The sequence below is a fragment of the Physeter macrocephalus genome, chromosome 5 (assembly GCF_002837175.3).
Source record: "Physeter macrocephalus isolate SW-GA chromosome 5, ASM283717v5, whole genome shotgun sequence".
NCBI lineage: Eukaryota > Metazoa > Chordata > Mammalia > Artiodactyla > Physeteridae > Physeter > Physeter macrocephalus.
Window position 1 is genome coordinate 63,317,790 of NC_041218.1, and position 20,661 is coordinate 63,338,450.

The 20,661-nt window shown below is 38.7% G+C and overlaps 1 protein-coding gene and 1 long non-coding RNA gene across 6 annotated transcripts in view; one reads left to right on the forward strand and one right to left on the reverse strand.

The window, feature by feature from the left end:
- The window catches only part of UMAD1 (UBAP1-MVB12-associated (UMA) domain containing 1), a 260,457-nt gene that overhangs the window by 197,041 nt on the left and 42,755 nt on the right, over positions 1-20,661 (forward strand). For 2 of the 4 annotated variants that reach the window (XM_024130332.3, XM_024130320.3), the window contains one exon: positions 3,433-3,480. The exons of the other annotated variants lie outside the window; for them this stretch is intronic. In XM_024130332.3, the coding sequence (XP_023986100.1) occupies positions 3,433-3,480 (48 nt within the window). The remainder of the gene's footprint in view (positions 1-3,432; positions 3,481-20,661) is intronic. 4 annotated transcript variants of the gene reach the window in all.
- LOC114486321 (uncharacterized) overlaps positions 1-20,661 on the reverse strand; it is a 191,239-nt gene that overhangs the window by 12,649 nt on the left and 157,929 nt on the right. The window lies entirely within an intron of this gene.

Below are 20,661 nucleotides of genomic sequence, written 5' to 3' on the forward strand. Positions count from 1 at the left end.
GCTAGTAGGAAATTTACATGTATTATCTCATTAATTTTTACCGATGAGATAGGCTATATTATCCAGATATCTTTTTTTTTTTTTTTTTTTTTTTGCAGTACGCGGGCCTCTCACTGTTGTGGCCTCTCCCGTTGCGGAGCACAGGCTCCGGACGCGCAGGCTCAGCGGCCATGGCTCACGGGCCCAGCCGCTCCGCGGCATGTGGGATCGTCCCGGACCCGGGCACGAACCCGTGTCCCCTGCATCGGCAGGCGGACTCTCAACCACTGCACCACCAGGGAAGCCCTAAAAAGTGATTTTAAGTGTTTTTTCTCTTATTTTTGAGTAATGATTCCTAAGTGTTTTTGGTATGTGTTTTGCCTTCCTTAGCTATTGAAAATAGTACAAGACTTTCTTGCACAAGAATTCAGAAGTTGGCAAAATAAGTAAATGATAAGCATCTGAAACTTTTCTTTAGACCATGGGTATTACTGCTACTCCTTAAAATTTTAATTCCCAATTTTTAGTATATCAAATTCTGTTTACATTCAACAGTTGCTTATAGTGTGCTATATCTGACAAGTTACAGGTAATAACTGGAAAAATGTAAGATTGTTGAAAGCTGAGATACTCTCTGTCTCATTTATTGCTGAAACTCTAATGCCTAAAAACAGTACTTACATATGGTAAGTGTCAAATAAATAGTTGTTGAAGGAAGGAAAGAAGGAAGCAATGGCAGTAGCATTTCAGTTAACCAGTGCCTGGGTAGCCTTCACCAGGGTGAACGTTCAAGTCCAAAGTCAACGAAAGAGAATTTCCAGCACTTGTACGCCAGACCTACAGCGACCCTCAGAAATCACACTTGTGCAAAAAGGGCCACTGAATCAGAACAGAAGGAGGTGCACCATTGTTAGCTGGATAATCTCCATGAGCTTAACTTGTTTTTTTAAACCTCCACTTCAGGCCTATTGGCATTGAGAACCGAAATCAGATTCTGTGGTTTCAACGTCAGTAGTTGTAGTTTTGCTCTGAAAGAAAAATGGATTCAGATTCTGGTGTAACATTCTTTGGTCACTAAAAGATCCGATGAGTAATTTTGCATTTTTATCATTGCCTAACTAAAACCTGCTTAGCCTGGTTAATAGATAATTCCCTAGTTTCTTATCCAAGTCCATTTTGAACTATCAGACCATTTTATTTATTTCAGTATTTCTTAAACACTTATTTGGGGCAAGGCTGTGTTAAACATTGTTCTCCATGTCTAAAAATGTTGGGGTTATTGCTCTGTGGAAGATTTGTGGTGAAAAAAATTTGTTATATTGATACATTTAAAAGTTCATCATTGCAAGATCATGTAAGACAGTTGGCCATAATTGAACTCCAGGATTGGAGGCTATAACCATGTTTCAGAGGCAAATCGTCCCTCAAGCAAAATTCAGGGCATCACACAGCTAACCATCAATTAACCAAATGAATCAGTTCGCCATGCTACTGCTTTCCCCAATCGAGTTAAGTGTTAAGGAGTTTTACTAATAAAGAAAGGTGGAGCTACAGCAGAGTGTGAGATCTGAGGATGATATGAGAATTATAGGCTAAATTATAGATAAATTATGGATAAAAGCAGAATATGAGACTGCTTAGTTTTTCTGACATATTTAAACCTATTACTTCACCTCATTATAAGTGACTAAGAGGAATATTCTGTTTCTATCTCAAGATCTTTTTAGGTGTTGATTATAAAATGTATAATTCCACTAACTTTTTGGTTTCTAATATATTGCCTGAAATTGTCAGTCAAGTTAAAACCCAAACTTGAAATAAAAATTTTCTAACAATAAATGTGAAAGAAGAAAAGTATAAACTGACATTCATTTTTGAAAGAAATGTTAAATATTTTACATTTTGAATATTCAGATTTGAGGACTAAATACTGGCAACCTCTCCGTCACTTATTTGTCTACTAACGATTATCCTTGCCTCAGCTCTTGAAAATGGCTTGTTGAGTTTCGGTTTTGCATGCAAGCCCTTACGCGGTCCTTTGTAGTTTCATAAGGGCCAAAGAGCTTGTTAGCCTGGAATTTAGTATATTTTGGTACTCATTTGTTTTTAGTTATTCTTTTCTTGATTTTTTGGAACTCTTTTCATGAGGAAACTCCATGATTCTTACCAATTAGTCATAAACCAGTTTGGATTTAGGAATTACATAATTTACTACTTTGGAACACGATTTTATTCAAGTGGCAAATAGTAAAGATGGGAAAATTTCACTGAATGTTGGGTGATACGGCTGATAATTAGATCCTCGGAGAAAAACGCAGACTCCTGAAATTTGTGGCAGGATCTTCTGATCCTGTGGCCAGGGAAAGCAAGTAGTTTAATAGATAAATACTTGTTATTAATGAAAATTAAGCATGACCTCTTAGAATTCAACCCCTGTTTCTAGTGGTATAGCTTTTTTGTTTTTACTGTGTTCATTTACACAGAGAATAAGTAACCTCACTGGTGGCTTGAGATTTGACTCGCAGGAAAACATTAGGTAGTAATTAAGAGCAAGGCCTTTTTTGTTTTTTCTCCAGGCTGTGAAGTTTTCACTGCACTGCCTAATGTGGTCGTTACTTGCCACATGTAGCTGTTGAGCACTTGAAATGTGACCAGTAGTCTGAATTCAGATGTGCTATATGTGTAAAATACATACTGGGTTTCAAAGACTTGGTATGAAAGAAAGATTGTAAAATATTTCAGTGGTATTTTATGTGGATTACATGTTGCCACGATAATATTCTGGATATACTGAGTTGGGGAAAAAAAAAAGTATTAAAATGAATTTCACCTGTTTCTTTTAACTTACTGTGGCTATGAGAAAATTTTAAATTACAAATGTGGTTTGCCTTATAGTTTTACTGGACAGTGCCAGTCTAATAGGTTAAAAAAGCCTTAACGTGTATAGTAAACATCAGTTATTAGCATGTTTGCGCCAGCTCTTAATTTCTTGAATGGTCAATCCTTTTGGGAGCCTCGGCAGCCCAATCATTCTTTTGCTTTCTTCAAGGGCTGCGTGTTGAAGCAGGTGTTCTTTGCAATTGCCAACCCTGATTTAGTTGGCGGATAGCAATTGGTAGATAGTTCTGGAAGGAATAAGTGCTGCTTTGTGCCCAAATGAATGAACTGCACCTACCGTTTCTCTGCTTTCCACCTCTTCCCCTGACGGCTTTTACGTGGTTGTTAATAATTGGTTGATATTTATAGTAACATTAATCTAAGTTCACGCAGGTTTTCAAAGAACCACTTCATATATCACCATATACCATAATTTATGGTATGTCATAAATTATCACAGCTTATCATCTTATTTACAACCCTTGAATAATATTGTCTTATTATATTATTGTATATTATTATTGATAATAAATATCCATCACTACAAATTAATTTTTGATATTGCACTTTTGTAAGAAACCAGTTGAAGCAGAACCTACGTGTTGCAGGAGCTGGGAAGCAAACGTGAGTAATCAGCCTCCCTTTCCTTTGTGGGGAAAAAAAATCATATAAAATCTTTATGTACTTTATTTTAAATTCTATAATTTATGAACTGTTTGATAATAATCTAAAGGGTTTGGGAGCACTGAGATTAGTAGAATGAGGCCACATTATGTTAGGCAGTAAGAGGCAGTTGGAAAGACATTGATAATAATAAAACCTGTAAAGGTCATTCTGTGAAAATAAATGTAATACTTGAATTACTACTCTGTCAACTACTTTCTCTAAAAAAGTAATAAGTTAATCCTGTTCCAAAAAAACCTCCGAGACTGGTAGTTTTCTTTTTAATTCCTTTCATTTTAGGCAATCTTTTGTATATCATGCAAAAGGCCATACAATTAGCATGAAATGAGAGAGCGCTTTTTAAATTTGATGAATAAGGGCTCTTTTTTCTCCAGCTGTTATGTATGCAAGGTGAAGGTCTGTATCTCACCAGCAGACAGACTATTTGGTATCTACCCTATAAGTAGCTCCCAGTTTTTATATCTGTGCCTTAATGAGGAAAGAGTTCTGGAAGTAGTAAAAGTGAGCTTATAGTGCATAAAAAATTGCCACAATGCTTTAGTGTAATGTTGCAAGATTCCCAGTTCGGACATTTGGGCTTCTCCACCTTGCCCTGGATTCCAGATATAGCCCTGTCACTCTCTTTTCCTGGTAGTCAATTGAGGACACATTAGTAAGACCTCCAGGAACATGAAAAACTTTTTTGGGGGTGGGTCTCTTTTCTGTCATTTATCATGAAAGTAGGCTTTGTTAAAAATTTTTTTTCTAAATGTTATCTCTTTCAAAGTGTTTTTACGCCTCTATATTCTTGTGGGTTGTTTGCTTTTTAGAAATACTTGTCGTTGAAGTTGTAATACTTATAATATGTCAATGAACATTATTTATTCTCTCTTTAAAAATGGTAACATACTGTTTCATTAGTTTGGAGTGCTCCCCCTTTGCTGTTTTCAACAGCACAGTTTTTAGAAGGTGAGATTTCCAACATTGTTGGTAAGGTTTTTGGAAGTTAGTGGCCATTTATGCTCACATTTTTATAATGTCGTGCTTCAGAATTCCCTTATATGTAGCTAAAACATTTCCTATTGCATAAAAGAAACCAGAATGTCACAAACAAGATACATAGGTCATTAACTGAGCCAACTTTTCCCCCTTAAAGTACTACCATAACTAGAACTGCCAGATTTAGCAAATAAAAATACTGGATGCCCAGTTAAATATGAATTTCAGATAAACAACAGATAATTTTTAGTATAAGTTTGTCCCATGCAATATTCACATCATCCTTAGACTTAAAAAGTCACCCATATTCACTTTGGCAACCATAAGCATAACTCAGCTCTCTTATTAACTCAGAGACCTCCTGAGTTGAGTAAGTTCCATGCTTGGCCCTTTTGCTGTTTGCTGGTCATCCTATGCTAACCCAGCCCTTAAGAGATATCATAATATAGCTATAGTTCTTTGAAACTCAAAGTGCTTCAAGTATGTTTTCTCATTTATCCATGTATTTTGGGGGGGACAGGAAAGGGTCTATTCTCATCTCTTCTCCTTTTCATTTTAAAAAAGAAGAAAACACTCTCTTATAAAGTGGTAATACTGATTCTGAAAGCTAAGAGGACACCTACAGCAGAATTTGGATTCTCCTTCTAAGCTGCCTCTATTTTGGGTTCATTTAGTATGAAATCTCTAGCAGTATAATTACAGATAAAGAAAAAAACTTCAAAAGAGTGAATTCAGAGAGAACATGCATCTCCTGTATGCTTTATAAATGTGGTGGGCAGGTGTGTGAAAAGTGACTTCCAAAATGAACACTGCAGTCCAGGTGAAAGATGTTATCTTCCTTCTCCCTGCACCTCACCCTCCACGCAGCAGAACCAGAGACAAACCCTTACCATGTCTGACCTCGTCCCTTGTCATCTGCATTATTATAAAGGTTTCCTAGGTGATATTTTTCCCTCCAGCCTTGCTCTCTTCGAAATCGACAGCTAGCAGTCATTTTTCTAAAATATAAATCTTACCATACCGCTGGCTCAGCCCCAGTGACTAACATCAGATAAGGTCCACACTGATTAGTGTGGCATTCAGTGCCCTTCCTGACCTGGGCTCTACTTACTTCCCCTTCTTTTACTTCTACCTCAGCACTTGATGCTACAGCAGTAACAAATACTTGTCCTCGAATTTACCATGCTAATTCATATCTCCAGCTTTGTGTGCACTCTTCCTTCTAACTAGAATGCATATCCCCTTTTATCTCCCTAGCAAAGTCCCATTCATCCTTGAAAGCCCTGCATAGATATCATTTGCTCTGTGAGGCTTTCCCTAACCACCCTTCACTATTCTCAAAGTGAATTCTGTTCTCCTACTTCAGCTCTTGTATACACTTGTGGTGTCATATACATCCCAGAGTGTTGTAATAGTTTATTTATGTGTCTGTCTCCTGTAGAGGTTTGCAAGTTTTTTGAAGATAAGACATGATGATCATCATCATCATCTCCAAATCTCTAGTTTCTAGCGCAGAGCCTAGAAAATAGCAAGCACTGGAGAAGTGTTTGTGTGCCTGAATGGATCAACTGTCCACTTGGTGAAAACTTTAGGTAAATCCAATCCCGTTGAACTGGTCCTGTGCTTTAGCTGCTCACTACCACAGTTTTGTCCTTTCTTTCACATCATTTGGTGAATAGAAAAGTGATTTTTAATTTTCAGATGAATAGCTAATCTACCAATCCTGTTTATTAGCTAACTATGGAATTTTCTTGTAGAGTAAATAAAGTACTCCTACGGAGAGGGGAGGTTATGGGCAGCCTTACGTAATAAACATAAGTTTGCCTTTGGCACCCTTTTCCTTCAGGTTCTGTATCTCTCCTTTCATTTTTTTGTACCTTCTACCCCTAAGGCTGACCATCTGTCTCTTTGGGGTGGGAATGCAGTCAGGGGATGGGGATGGGGTTCAGGGGCCAGGAGAGGGAAGAAGAGATTCTTACTGTAGTAGCCTGACATTGCTCCTTTCTTGACTAGTCTTCCTTTAGGAAAACTTACCTGTCCTGTGTTCATCCCCTCAGGACCTACCCAATCATGGAAGTTAATAAATTAATTCACAATGCGATATTCAATTATATTGATAGCCTAAAGTGTAACTCTTCTCAGACAGTATTTGCATTTTAACAGATGCTTTCAACTCCTGTCTCCAAAGAATGAATAATACTGGCATGATGTACTTTACTGATAGTCTATATAATACCAAGGAAAAGGTGTTTTTGAGAAAGCAGAAGAACTTTTAATCACCCCTCAGATAGTATAACCTAGGTGCTGCCTGTGATGTGTCTGCACCTGGATGCATCAGGAATTGCATTTGATTGCCAGTAATGGACACTCAAACTAGTGGTTTAAACAAATCAGGGTTTTTTTTCTTCATCTGAAAATGTCCTAAGTTAGGCAATTGAGAGCCAGTATAATGACTCTATGATACCATCAATATCCTAGATTCTTTATCTTTCTACTCCACCACCTTTAGTATGTGGCTTCCGTATACTAGGTTGCCTCTTGATTACAATATGGCCACTGCATCTCCAACCACAGAAAGAGGGGATTGAAGCAAAAGCAAGCCCACTGTAAATGGCTTTTCCAAAAGCCCCATCCAACAGCATCTCATTGGCTACCTCTGCCAGCAGGAATGGCTGGGAAATGTTGGTAGCTAGGCACAATGCCATGATTTATATCTATAACTAAGGAAGAAGGGGAAAAGCCCACTGGTATGTAACTAGTAATCTTACAACAATCCAAATGAGGGCAAATAATCTGTTAGTTTTTGCCTTTATGGGATCATTCAAATAAATACTTAGGACTAAAAATTAGTTTATTTTAGTTAATATTATAATTATGATAGAATTTCCTTTGAAGTGCACTTACTTAAATGAAATATAAATATAAGGAATTATAAAACTATTCAGGAAATATTTATTAGCATGCCCACTGTTTACATAGTGCTATGCTCAGTGCCACAGAGATGAATGAATTCTTTTTGCCCTCAAGTGTTTTATCAGTCTAATAGTCCAGGACACAGATGCATGAAAATTTAAATTATGGTGTATTATAGCATATGATTGTGTTAATCATATGGTAAAAATGAAATCATATAATATAGACTAAATTCTGTAGGAGAAGTTCAGATTTCAGAGAGTCATCACCATGGCTGCAGTGGCCAAGGGGGACCTTCTGCAAAAGGTGGGAGATGAATAGATTGGGACAGGCAAACAAAATGGCGGAGGTAGCCCCCCACCTTTGACTTGTACCACCTGTTGTTTTTAGGATATTTATATTAATGTATTTTATATACTTACTTATATGCTTTAAATACTTTTAGTATTTTAAAATATTATTCATATTTTAAAAATTGACCCAAGTTTTAACTCGATATGTATATTTAAAGAGAAAATTTCACACCAGTACTGTAAATGTAAAACCAACTTTCCTTGCCAGCTAAAATATAACTTAAGAAAATGATGATATTAAATTTTTTAAATACATAATGAAGTAGAAGTAAGAGTAAAATCCAAATCAGATTGAGTTTTTTAGAGGGGAAATGCAATGTTCTGTGATCAGTCAGTAGTGAAGGGATATTTGGCTCAATGGCTTGGTGTTTCAGACAAAGATGAGGTTCTGCATCCAATAAGACAATTAGTTCTTAGTTGCTAAATCTGGTTCCTAGTGTTACTACTGTTAACCAGCAGCAAAAATTTCAATTCACCTGTATATAAAGTCGGAAATACATAAATAAGTGTAACACCGTGTCTCATAGGTTGTTTGTAGAATTAGTTTTTAACCAAAATGATGTAGATGACTTTCGTGGTTAAGCATTTGTTTCAGGAAGTTGTGAGGCCGTTTTCAGAGCTGTCCTCTTCTTTTGAATGTGTCAGGTTATTGAATAATGTTCTGAAAGTGTGAAAGTGGTAGAATAAGAGTTTCTTTGCCATTCACCACTACCATCTTCCTGGGAAAATACTTTTGAGAACCTTTTATCAAGTTCAAAATATTTTTACTGACTTCTTCATTTGCGTTTTCAACCCAGTGTTTTAAGAAGCAGAGTGGTTTTTGATAGTTGCTGGTTGGTTAAATGGATGAATGAGGTTGGAAGGCTGCTTCCCAGAGCTCTGGTGTTCTGGATTTACATTTAGTAGTAATAATAAAAGATATTTATTGCTCTTCTTCTATGCTTAGGTACTGTACTGATTGCAGTGTATGTATATATCATTTAATTCTTCCCATTTTTACAGTTGAGAAAACTGACGCTTAGGAAAGTGAAATGTTGCCCAGGTCACTTAGCTAATATGTGGCCCAAACTTGAGTTCAGATTGACTCAATCCAAATACCTAACTGCCAAGTCACTGTCACTGAGTCATGGTCGGGGGCCACAGCTCTGCCTCAGGCTTTCCAGAGCCCCTCGTGCTGAGCTCACTGCAGCTAGGTCACTCCCCAGGGCCCCTACCCCCACCAACCTCTGTGTGTACGCATATATGCTCACATGTGTAGGAGCTGAGGGGCTGCCCCTAAAGGCTTTGATCCCGAGAAGAAAGGAGATAGACCCTGACCTACCCTGTCCTCCACTCTGCCTACCTTCTTGCCCCTGAAGCCCTCCTGAACCCCAGCCTCCCAGGGCCCCTCCTCCTCAGCACTTGCACAACCAGTGGTACAAACCCTCATTCCTCGGGTATCACTGACCAGGAGATCAGAGGGAATTAGGACTAGAAGTCCATCAGCCCAGATCATCTAGGCCTTTGAATGTCAAATCTGAAATGTTGACCTCTATTTTGTATGTGACTAGGATGTCACTGACAGTAAGGTTATCTTTAAATTAGAGTAAATAAAAATCAGTGGTTTCCCTTCAAACACAAAGATGGAACACTATTATAAGGGGTAGAATTTCTAATTCTATAACACTGACCATATAGTCATGTCATTTCCTTAGGGAAACGTGTGTTGCAATATCTCTCAAATATTTTCTTGTTTTTTCTATCTATGGCAATTCTTAGCACTATTGTAGAATTTCTAATTCTATAACACTGACCATATAGTCATGTCATTTCCTTAGGGAAACGTAAGTGTGTTGCAATATCTCTCAAATATTTTCTTGTTTTTTCTATCTATGGCAATTCTTAGCACTATTGCTATTGAGGATTTGTTTTTGGATTTAGCAGCTAGCAATTTTTCATAACAAATGTGGTGATAAGGGTAAATTGTTTAGGAAATGGATTTTTCCTGGTGACATGTTTAAATTGTCATTTAATGAAGAGCAGCTGTCACTAACACACCTGCATTTAACAGGCAGTCTAATACTAACAGCAGTAAGTCTCTACATGTTTGGGGAACAGGTGATTTCTATTTGACTTTAATTTTTATTTAATTCTTAAATTTATTCATTTAACCAGTAAGTTTTAAGCATCTGCTTTGATCAGAGTTCTGCATTATCCCTGGCAACGTGGGAGGGAGATACAAAGACACTTAGTGGGTACAAATCCTTTGAATCTCTGGGGAAAAAAAAATTAAAGCTCATTTTCCTTCTTGTAAATGTAAATGAGCAGAAAAAGGAAAATGCAGAAACATGAGCTAGAAACATAACCATGGTGCTTTAGGTCTCATATCTGGAGTCTGGCTGAAAAATAGAACATTTCTTTTTTTTTTTTTTTTTTTTTTTTTGTGGTACGCGGATCTCTCACTGTTGTGGCCTCTCCCGTTACGGAGCCCAGGCTCCGGACGCGCCGGGTCAGCGGCCATGGCTCACAGGCCCAGCCAGCCGCTCCGCGGCATGTGGGATCCTCCCGGACCGGGGCACGAACCCGTGTCCCCTACATCGGCAGGCGGATTCTCAACCATTGCGCCACCAGGGAAGCCCCACATTTCTTTTTTATTTTTAAAAAAGATACATTTCATGTTCTAACTTTAAAAAACAACGTTTTATACTTTTCATTGGTTAAAAATATGATACAAATATTTACTGATGAAAAATATAAATATGGTATGTATGAAAAATATTTATATGTTAATTCAACTGACACTAGTCCTAATACGACATTAGAGCAAACATGCAGTATCAGCCTGGATGTCCTTGGTCAGGTAGGATTTAGGGGTTCGAGTCATGTGCAATGCATCCTTTTCCTCACATTTAATTATTCACTAGGTTCTGTCGGAGACTCTTGTTTGTCCTCTCCTTTACCTCTGCCAGGACCAGAGATCAGACCCTCATCATCCCTCATCTGATGTATTAGCCTCCTGACAGATCTTTGACTCCTGATTTTCGCCTTTCTGATCTGTTCTTTACATGGTGTCAGAGCTTTATACTTTAAAAAAGAAAGAAAGAAAGAAAAACTTGTATTCCCATCTTCCCCTCCCCTGCCATATTATTTATAAAAATAATTATAAATTATGTCAGTCCTTAAAATGTATGTTTTGTTGTTAAACGTGAATCCTCATATCACTCATTCTTTGTTTTTTAAATGACTCATTTATTTATTTATGGCTGTGTTGGGTCTTCGTTTCTGTGCGAGGGCTTTCTCTAGTTGTGGAAAGCGGGGGCCACTCTTCATCGCGGTGCGCGGGCCTCTCACTATCACCGCCTCTCTTGTTGCAGAGCACAGGCTCCAGACGCGCAGGCTCAGTGGTTGTGGCTCACGGGCCCAGTTGCTCCGCGGCATGTGGGATCTTCCCAGACCAGGGCGCGAACCCGCGTCCCCTGCATTGGCAGGCAGACTCCCAACCACTGTGCCACCAGGGAAGCCCCATATCACTCATTCTTAAAGAAGATATTAAGCTGACTCAAATACTAATGATATACATTTATAAGGAAATTTATTTGTACTAAGTTAGATACTCTGGGCTGGTGTTAATTAGATGCTTCTGACTAGTAATTTGATGTAAATTCACAACAGTTAGAATTAAGGTAACATTAATTTTACTTGGTTTTAGCCCCTTACCTCATGTCTTTATGTCCAGCATGTGCTCATCTCACAGCTGCTATAGCCAGAACTTTCTAAGTACCCAGCCCTTGCAGAAACTTATTCCTCTTACATATTTTTGAAAGTACCATTTATTAGGGATGCATCACATGATTTTCTGGACTTTTTTTCATTATCTGAAATATTTGATCATAAAACCAAAAGGAACAAAAAAGTTCTACTTGTTGGCTCCATTCTGAATGCTATTTTCCTTTGAATAAAAGAAGTCAAAGTAGTGTCTAAATCACAGACCAGTTTTCACTATTCTTAACTGTGATTACTTAGTTTTGCATTGGTTTCAGGCTCATTTTTGCTGATTATGGGAACCAGAGTCCCATCGACCCTCCCTGGTAACCAGGGCCAGTGTTCAGAGCCAGGGGCTGGGAACTCCAATTCCCTTTGTGGCTTTTTGACAATTACCTAACTTTCCTGTATTTCCTCATTGACACCGTTGGGATAATTTCCTTTCATACCTCATGGTAGTATTGTGAGATTAATTAATGTTTGTAAAGTGTTTTCAGGATCAAGATGAAAGGTATTAATTTGTAAGCATGTGGTATTATTATAATTATTAGTAGTAATAGGGATGGCTGTTTAATGCAAATTTTCATCTAAGTGTAGTGTCATATTTTCAAAGGACAGTCTCTTCCTTTGTGGCCAGATGTGGATACAATTAACCCTTCACCCTTTATTTTGAAGATACAATTAGCCAATTGTGTGTGCAATTAGACGTGTATGCAGTTTTTGCCAGAAGAACTAATTACAGCCTTGGTAAAAGTCCTTTTGGAAACGCTGGCCCTTTGAATCCTGACTGTCTCTATCTGTGTAATAAGCAATTTGTGCTAAGCATATTTTGGGGCTGTGAAGGCTCCTGAATATTGAAGAATTGTTTTTGCCGTTACTGGAGAAAGATTTTACTTTCTTGAAGCCATAGCTTTGTCTTTTGCCATCAAGCCTAAAAAGCCTTTCACATAGTTCGGGTGGTCACTCCCCAGGGCCCCTACCCCCACCAACCTCTGTGTGTACGCATATATGCTCACATGTGTAGGAGCTGAGGGGCTGCCCCTAAAGGCTTTGATCCCGAGAAGAAAGGAGATAGACCCTGACCTACCCTGTCCTCCACTCTGCCTACCTTCTTGCCCCTGAAGCCCTCCTGAACCCCAGCCTCCCAGGGCCCCTCCTCCTCAGCACTTGCACAACCAGTGGTACAAACCCTCATTCCTCGGGTATCACTGACCAGGAGATCAGAGGGAATTAGGACTAGAAGTCCATCAGCCCAGATCATCTAGGCCTTTGAATGTCAAATCTGAAATGTTGACCTCTATTTTGTATGTGACTAGGATGTCACTGACAGTAAGGTTATCTTTAAATTAGAGTAAATAAAAATCAGTGGTTTCCCTTCAAACACAAAGATGGAACACTATTATAAGGGGTAGAATTTCTAATTCTATAACACTGACCATATAGTCATGTCATTTCCTTAGGGAAACGTAAGTGTGTTGCAATATCTCTCAAATATTTTCTTGTTTTTTCTATCTATGGCAATTCTTAGCACTATTGCTATTGAGGATTTGTTTTTGGATTTAGCAGCTAGCAATTTTTCATAACAAATGTGGTGATAAGGGTAAATTGTTTAGGAAATGGATTTTTCCTGGTGACATGTTTAAATTGTCATTTAATGAAGAGCAGCTGTCACTAACACACCTGCATTTAACAGGCAGTCTAATACTAACAGCAGTAAGTCTCTACATGTTTGGGGAACAGGTGATTTCTATTTGACTTTAATTTTTATTTAATTCTTAAATTTATTCATTTAACCAGTAAGTTTTAAGCATCTGCTTTGATCAGAGTTCTGCATTATCCCTGGCAACGTGGGAGGGAGATACAAAGACACTTAGTGGGTACAAATCCTTTGAATCTCTGGGGAAAAAAAAATTAAAGCTCATTTTCCTTCTTGTAAATGTAAATGAGCAGAAAAAGGAAAATGCAGAAACATGAGCTAGAAACATAACCATGGTGCTTTAGGTCTCATATCTGGAGTCTGGCTGAAAAATAGAACATTTCTTTTTTTTTTTTTTTTTTTTTTTTTTTTGTGGTACGCGGACCTCTCACTATTGTGGCCTCTCCCGTTACGGAGCCCAGGCTCCGGACGCGCCGGGTCAGCGGCCATGGCTCACAGGCCCAGCCAGTCGCTCCGCGGCATGTGGGATCCTCCCGGACCGGGGCACGAACCCGTGTCCCCTACATCGGCAGGCGGATTCTCAACCATTGCGCCACCAGGGAAGCCCCACATTTCTTTTTTATTTTTAAAAAAGATACATTTCATGTTCTAACTTTAAAAAACAACGTTTTATACTTTTCATTGGTTAAAAATATGATACAAATATTTACTGATGAAAAATATAAATATGGTATGTATGAAAATATTTATATGTTAATTCAACTGACACTAGTCCTAATACGACATTAGAGCAAACATGCAGTATCAGCCTGGATGTCCTTGGTCAGGTAGGATTTAGGGGTTCGAGTCATGTGCAATGCATCCTTTTCCTCACATTTAATTATTCACTAGGTTCTGTCGGAGACTCTTGTTTGTCCTCTCCTTTACCTCTGCCAGGACCAGAGATCAGACCCTCATCATCCCTCATCTGATGTATTAGCCTCCTGACAGATCTTTGACTCCTGATTTTCGCCTTTCTGATCTGTTCTTTACATGGTGTCAGAGCTTTATACTTTAAAAAAGAAAGAAAGAAAGAAAAACTTGTATTCCCATCTTCCCCTCCCCTGCCATATTATTTATAAAAATAATTATAAATTATGTCAGTCCTTAAAATGTATGTTTTGTTGTTAAACGTGAATCCTCATATCACTCATTCTTTGTTTTTTAAATGACTCATTTATTTATTTATGGCTGTGTTGGGTCTTCGTTTCTGTGCGAGGGCTTTCTCTAGTTGTGGAAAGCGGGGGCCACTCTTCATCGCGGTGCGCGGGCCTCTCACTATCACCGCCTCTCTTGTTGCAGAGCACAGGCTCCAGACGCGCAGGCCCAGTGGTTGTGGCTCACGGGCCCAGTTGCTCCGCGGCATGTGGGATCTTCCCAGACCAGGGCGCGAACCCGCGTCCCCTGCATTGGCAGGCAGACTCCCAACCACTGTGCCACCAGGGAAGCCCCATATCACTCATTCTTAAAGAAGATATTAAGCTGACTCAAATACTAATGATATACATTTATAAGGAAATTTATTTGTACTAAGTTAGATACTCTGGGCTGGTGTTAATTAGATGCTTCTGACTAGTAATTTGATGTAAATTCACAACAGTTAGAATTAAGGTAACATTAATTTTACTTGGTTTTAGCCCCTTACCTCATGTCTTTATGTCCAGCATGTGCTCATCTCACAGCTGCTATAGCCAGAACTTTCTAAGTACCCAGCCCTTGCAGAAACTTATTCCTCTTACATATTTTTGAAAGTACCATTTATTAGGGATGCATCACATGATTTTCTGGACTTTTTTTCATTATCTGAAATATTTGATCATAAAACCAAAAGGAACAAAAAAGTTCTACTTGTTGGCTCCATTCTGAATGCTATTTTCCTTTGAATAAAAGAAGTCAAAGTAGTGTGTAAATCACAGACCAGTTTTCACTATTCTTAACTGTGATTACTTAGTTTTGCATTGGTTTCAGGCTCATTTTTGCTGATTATGGGAACCAGAGTCCCATCGACCCTCCCTGGTAACCAGGGCCAGTGTTCAGAGCCAGGGGCTGGGAACTCCAATTCCCTTTGTGGCTTTTTGACAATTACCTAACTTTCCTGTATTTCCTCATTGACACCGTTGGGATAATTTCCTTTCATACCTCATGGTAGTATTGTGAGATTAATTAATGTTTGTAAAGTGTTTTCAGGATCAAGATGAAAGGTATTAATTTGTAAGCATGTGGTATTATTATAATTATTAGTAGTAATAGGGATGGCTGTTTAATGCAAATTTTCATCTAAGTGTAGTGTCATATTTTCAAAGGACAGTCTCTTCCTTTGTGGCCAGATGTGGATACAATTAACCCTTCACCCTTTATTTTGAAGATACAATTAGCCAATTGTGTGTGCAATTAGACGTGTATGCAGTTTTTGCCAGAAGAACTAATTACAGCCTTGGTAAAAGTCCTTTTGGAAACGCTGGCCCTTTGAATCCTGACTGTCTCTATCTGTGTAATAAGCAATTTGTGCTAAGCATATTTTGGGGCTGTGAAGGCTCCTGAATATTGAAGAATTGTTTTTGCCGTTACTGGAGAAAGATTTTACTTTCTTGAAGCCATAGCTTTGTCTTTTGCCATCAAGCCTAAAAAGCCTTTCACATAGTTCGGGTTTCAAAGGTTTTATTGATTTTTCTTAGTCTTGACATTCAGCTGAAAGATTTTCCACAGACTGCATTTTGTGAAACAGGTTTTTCTTTTGTAATTTTTTTTCTCCCTTGAAAACTCCATTTCCTTTCTGTCTTTAATCCAAACAGATCATCTCATATTCCCCTTACTCACCAAAGAGCGAGTCAGGAACAGATTAGCACTGATCCTCTCTTCCCAGATATGGCCTCGTGACATCATTTTACAGGGGACTTTTAATCAGTATAATGTAAATTCTATTTATAAGGGAGAGTAGAAAGACTACTGAAGAGACCAGGAAGATACTGTTTTATCTGTTTGTCTCCACTGATATCCAGGAATTAAGTGAGAGGGGAATGTTCATGGCTTTTAATGGTACATTTAAAAACAGCCTCTTTTGAGATGTCGACTCTTTAACACTTCTTGTCACTGATAATCCTTGAACCTGATTTTGTGTAAGGCAGGATCCTGCCACCATGGGAGATTCAGAGATGAGCAAAGCACACTTGTCACCTTCTAGGAGCTTAGAATAAAGTGTTGAAGATAAGAAAGGTGCTCAGGTCTGCAGACTGCCATCAGCACTGTACAAACAAAGTTCTGGGGTGGGGGGGGCAGGGCTCCGGGGAGGTAGTGATCACACTGATCAGGCCAGGGACGTCCACAGAAGCTTCTTAGGAGCTGCATTTGGACTAGGACCTGAAGGATAGGTCAACTTTTGATAGACAAGAGGAAAAGTTTTTGTGTAAGCAGAAGTACCAAGCTGCTAAAAAGGAGGCAGGTTCAGGGAATAGTGATTGGTTCTGCTAGAGCTGTAGTGACCTTGTAAAGGAAATGGCAGGAGATAAGACTGGAAAGACAGCTTGGGGTCACATTGTGGAGGGCCCTGAAAGGTAGGTAGAAAAATTTATACTTAATTCAGCTGTCAACATGAAGCCACTATATGGTTTTTTTGTTTGTTTGTTTTTGTTTTTGTTTGTTTGTTTGTTTTTTGCGGTACGCAGGCCTCTCACTGTTGTGGCCTCTCCCGTTGCGGAGCACAGGCTCCGGACGCGCAGGCTCAGCGGCCATGGCTCACGGGCCCAGCCGCTCCGCGGCATGTGGGATCCTCCCAGACCAGGGCACAAACCCGTGTCCCCTGCATCGGCAGGTGGACTCTCAACCACTGCGCCACCAGGGAAGCCCCACTATATGGTTTTGGTAGAGTGAAATAACCAGAGCCATACTTTAAAATGAAGCCGGCCCCAGCATGCCAGGTGAAGTGCAGCCAGGACAGACTAGAGAAGAGGAGATGCATTCAGAGAGGTCGCCAAAATTAAGACCAGAGCCATCTCTCGAGGGCTGGCACTGGGAGTGGAAAAGAGAGTTATTATCTCCAGGAGGTATGAGTTAGTAGTTCTTGATCTTGGCATCTGTCCTGACGCAGAGTCAAAGCACAGGAAGGAGCTGGGTCAAGATGACTGGGAAGAAAGAGGGAAGTAGCTTTCATTGAAATAGTGATGTCAGGAGCCGGGGGCAGATTTAAGAGAACTCTCTCTTGGGAATTACCACATGATGGCATGTTTATACAAATAGACAAAGATAGCAGGAAAGAAGAAGATTAATTCTAGATAGCCAGTGTAATGTTTCCAGTAAGCCTAGTGGAAAAGAATTATATTTTATCTCAACAACAACAAAATCAACTTGTATTGCTGAGGCATCCTATTAACATGGCAAATGAGAGAATATAAACAGAAAGCTTGAAGACATTAAACAAGTACATTTCTTGGAGCCTATTAACCTTTATCCTATGAAAAACTAATCGGCAAGCTATACATACATGATAAATGTCCAAAATATAGCTCTTTGTGTATGCTTAAAGAATATATTTAGTCACTGAAAAGCAGCTAGAACATTGGTTTTTCAAGTTTCTATTTGAAACACTTGGAATGAAGAAGCCAGAGCAAAATAGTATTCTCATATCTAATCTTAGGAGAGTCTGTTCTCTATCTCATTCTGTCCAACACTGGTTTCCAAGGAGGTTCTGTGGATAATATATCATGCTATCAGCTTCAAGAATGTGGAGATCTACCCGAGTATCCCTAACATCCCTAGATAACCTGATACAATTCTGTCATCCATAAATTTCCTATCCTTTTTCCAGCCTTTTAACATTTTCAGGTTTCACCATGTCATTGAACAATACATCTCATAATTCAGGAAACTATTACCAACTAGTAACGCAAAAAAAAAAAAAAAAAAGTCCTCTCAACCTTCATTTGTAAAATGAAAAGTCTGTAATGCATATGGTAGATGCTCTATGCACATAATTTTTTTAAAATTTCTTTATTTTTGGCCACGTTGGGTGTTTGTTGCTGTGCCCGGGCTTTCTCTAGTTGAGGCGAGCAGGGGCTACTCTTTGTTGCGGTGTGCAGGCTTCTCATTGCAGTAGCTTCTCTTGTTGCAGAGCACGGGCTTCAGTAGTTGTGGTGCACGGGCTGAGTAGTTGTGGCTCGCAGGCTCTAGAGTACAGACTCAGTAGTTGTGGCGCACAGGCTTAGTTGCTCCGCGGCATCTTCCCAGACCAGGGATCGAACCCGTGTCCCCTGCATTGGCAGGCAGATTCTTAACCACTGTGCCACCAGGGAAGTCCCTATGCACATAATTTTGGTTGCCTTTTTTCTCTAGTAATGAGGCATTGTGGAAAGACTGTGAGCTTTGGGATAATATCTAGTTACCTTTTCTGTAAAATGCAAATAATGAAACTTCATCCTTTCAGTTGTTTAGGCTGACTCTTTGGAGTTATGCTGACTCCTTTTATCTCTCATACCTACATCCAATCCACCAGCAAATTCTGTTGAGTCTACCTTCAGTTACATCCAGAATCCATCACTTCTTGCCCCCTTCAGTCCCACCTCTGTCCAAGCAACCATCATCTCCTACCTGGATTACTAGAGTAGCTTCTTTTTTTGTTTGTTTTTTGTTTTTACGTAATAATACTGGTAATTTTATTAATATCATTTCCATCAACATGCTAGCAGTGCATATGACAGAGCTGGACTTCTAGCGCAGAGTGTGAGTTCAGGCTGTGCTATGACTTCATATCCTGTGGTTTTGGCCTATAATAGCTTCTTAATTCTCTCTTCCATCCTTGGTGCTCTATTCTCAACCATGCAAAGGACATAGTGATTCTTTTCAAACATAAGGCAGAGCACTTTCAGTTACAAGCCAGAGTCTTCGACCATAACCTCAAGGCCCCACACCATCTGGTCTCCCAATAGCCCCTCTCGCATTACCAGTTTCCTTGTTCACGCTGCTCCAGCCTCACTGCCTCCTGGCTGTTCTGCCCCTATCTCAGGGCCTTTGCATTGGCTGTCCTGGCCTGGAACACACTTCCCTCATCTCCTATCAGTGTTTGTTCCATTATCATCTTCTCAGGAAAGCCTTTCCTGACTGACTTTATTTAAAATATAATTCCCCAATTCTCTCCATCCCTCCTTTCTGCTTTATTTTTCTTCATATTACCTATCACCATCTACTACTAGACAATATATTTCACATGATTTTATTATATGTCCCTCCCAGTGCTTATATCAATGCCTGGCAGAATGGAGGTGCTCAGGAAATATTTTCTAAATGAATGAAAACAGCCATACTTTTAGGCACTGATTATTATATGCAGTTATACATCAGAACAACACATATTTGCTCAATAAATGTTACCCTCATTCTTTCCCTTTCATTTTTCAAGGCATAGCATATGGAGTAGCACACAGCATTCTGGAATCAAGTTTAACATAGTTTTTATGCAGAAAAGTCATCATTACTTAACATGTGACTATAGAACCGTACTGCACTAGTGTTTTCAGAAAGCATTCTTCCATTTTTCTGTCCACTCATTTAGGCTTATGAGATCTTCCTGCAATGTATTTATCTGTTTGAGACTGTATTACTTAGAAGGTATTAGTTAATACGACATTTACAAAAATGTTAGACCAGTTGTAGTAACAGTTTGCAGACACATAGACTTAAATTTTTTTTCCATCTAGAAAATATATTTTCCAAATTTTTATTTCAATTCCATGAATTATTTTTCTAACACCTTTTGGGGAAGAAAAGTTTGTCAAAAACTTTTTTTCTGATGGAATCTCCAATTACTTTAGTAATGATTATTTTCTGATTTAAACAATATATGTATACTTAGAAAATACTGTTTTGGGTACAAAGTTATTTCTGTGCATATAAAATACACACATATACATTCAAGGGGGTAAATTATTCAGATATGCTACATTCTTATTTATGTTTTATCTACCTAATCTATCAAAGACTATTAGAAGTATATTAGTGCCTACTAGTCACTCATCATCATTGTAATTCTACCATTTTCGGTCTGCATCTCTATGTTTTTGTTAGGTTTTGTCTATGTTAATCCTCTAATTTGATGTAACAATATTAGGGACCTTTAAAGTTCATTATGGATTTTGTCTTTCATCAACAACAAAAATATATTCTCTCTATATATATTATTGAGTGAAAGATTCTTTAAATTCTATAGTGCTTTACAATTTTTAAAAGTTTCACACACATGATATCATATAATCCCATAATAACCCTTTTCCCCCCACCCTGTATTTCTTCTACATATTTTAAAAGTGTTTTGCTCTCACTTTTTACATGAAATTTTAATTGTAACCTCTATTTTCTTTTTTTTTTTTTCTTTTTTTTTTTTTGGTGGTACGCGGGCCTCTCACTGGTGTGGCCTGGCCCGTCGCGGGGGACGGGCTCCGGACGCGCGGGCTC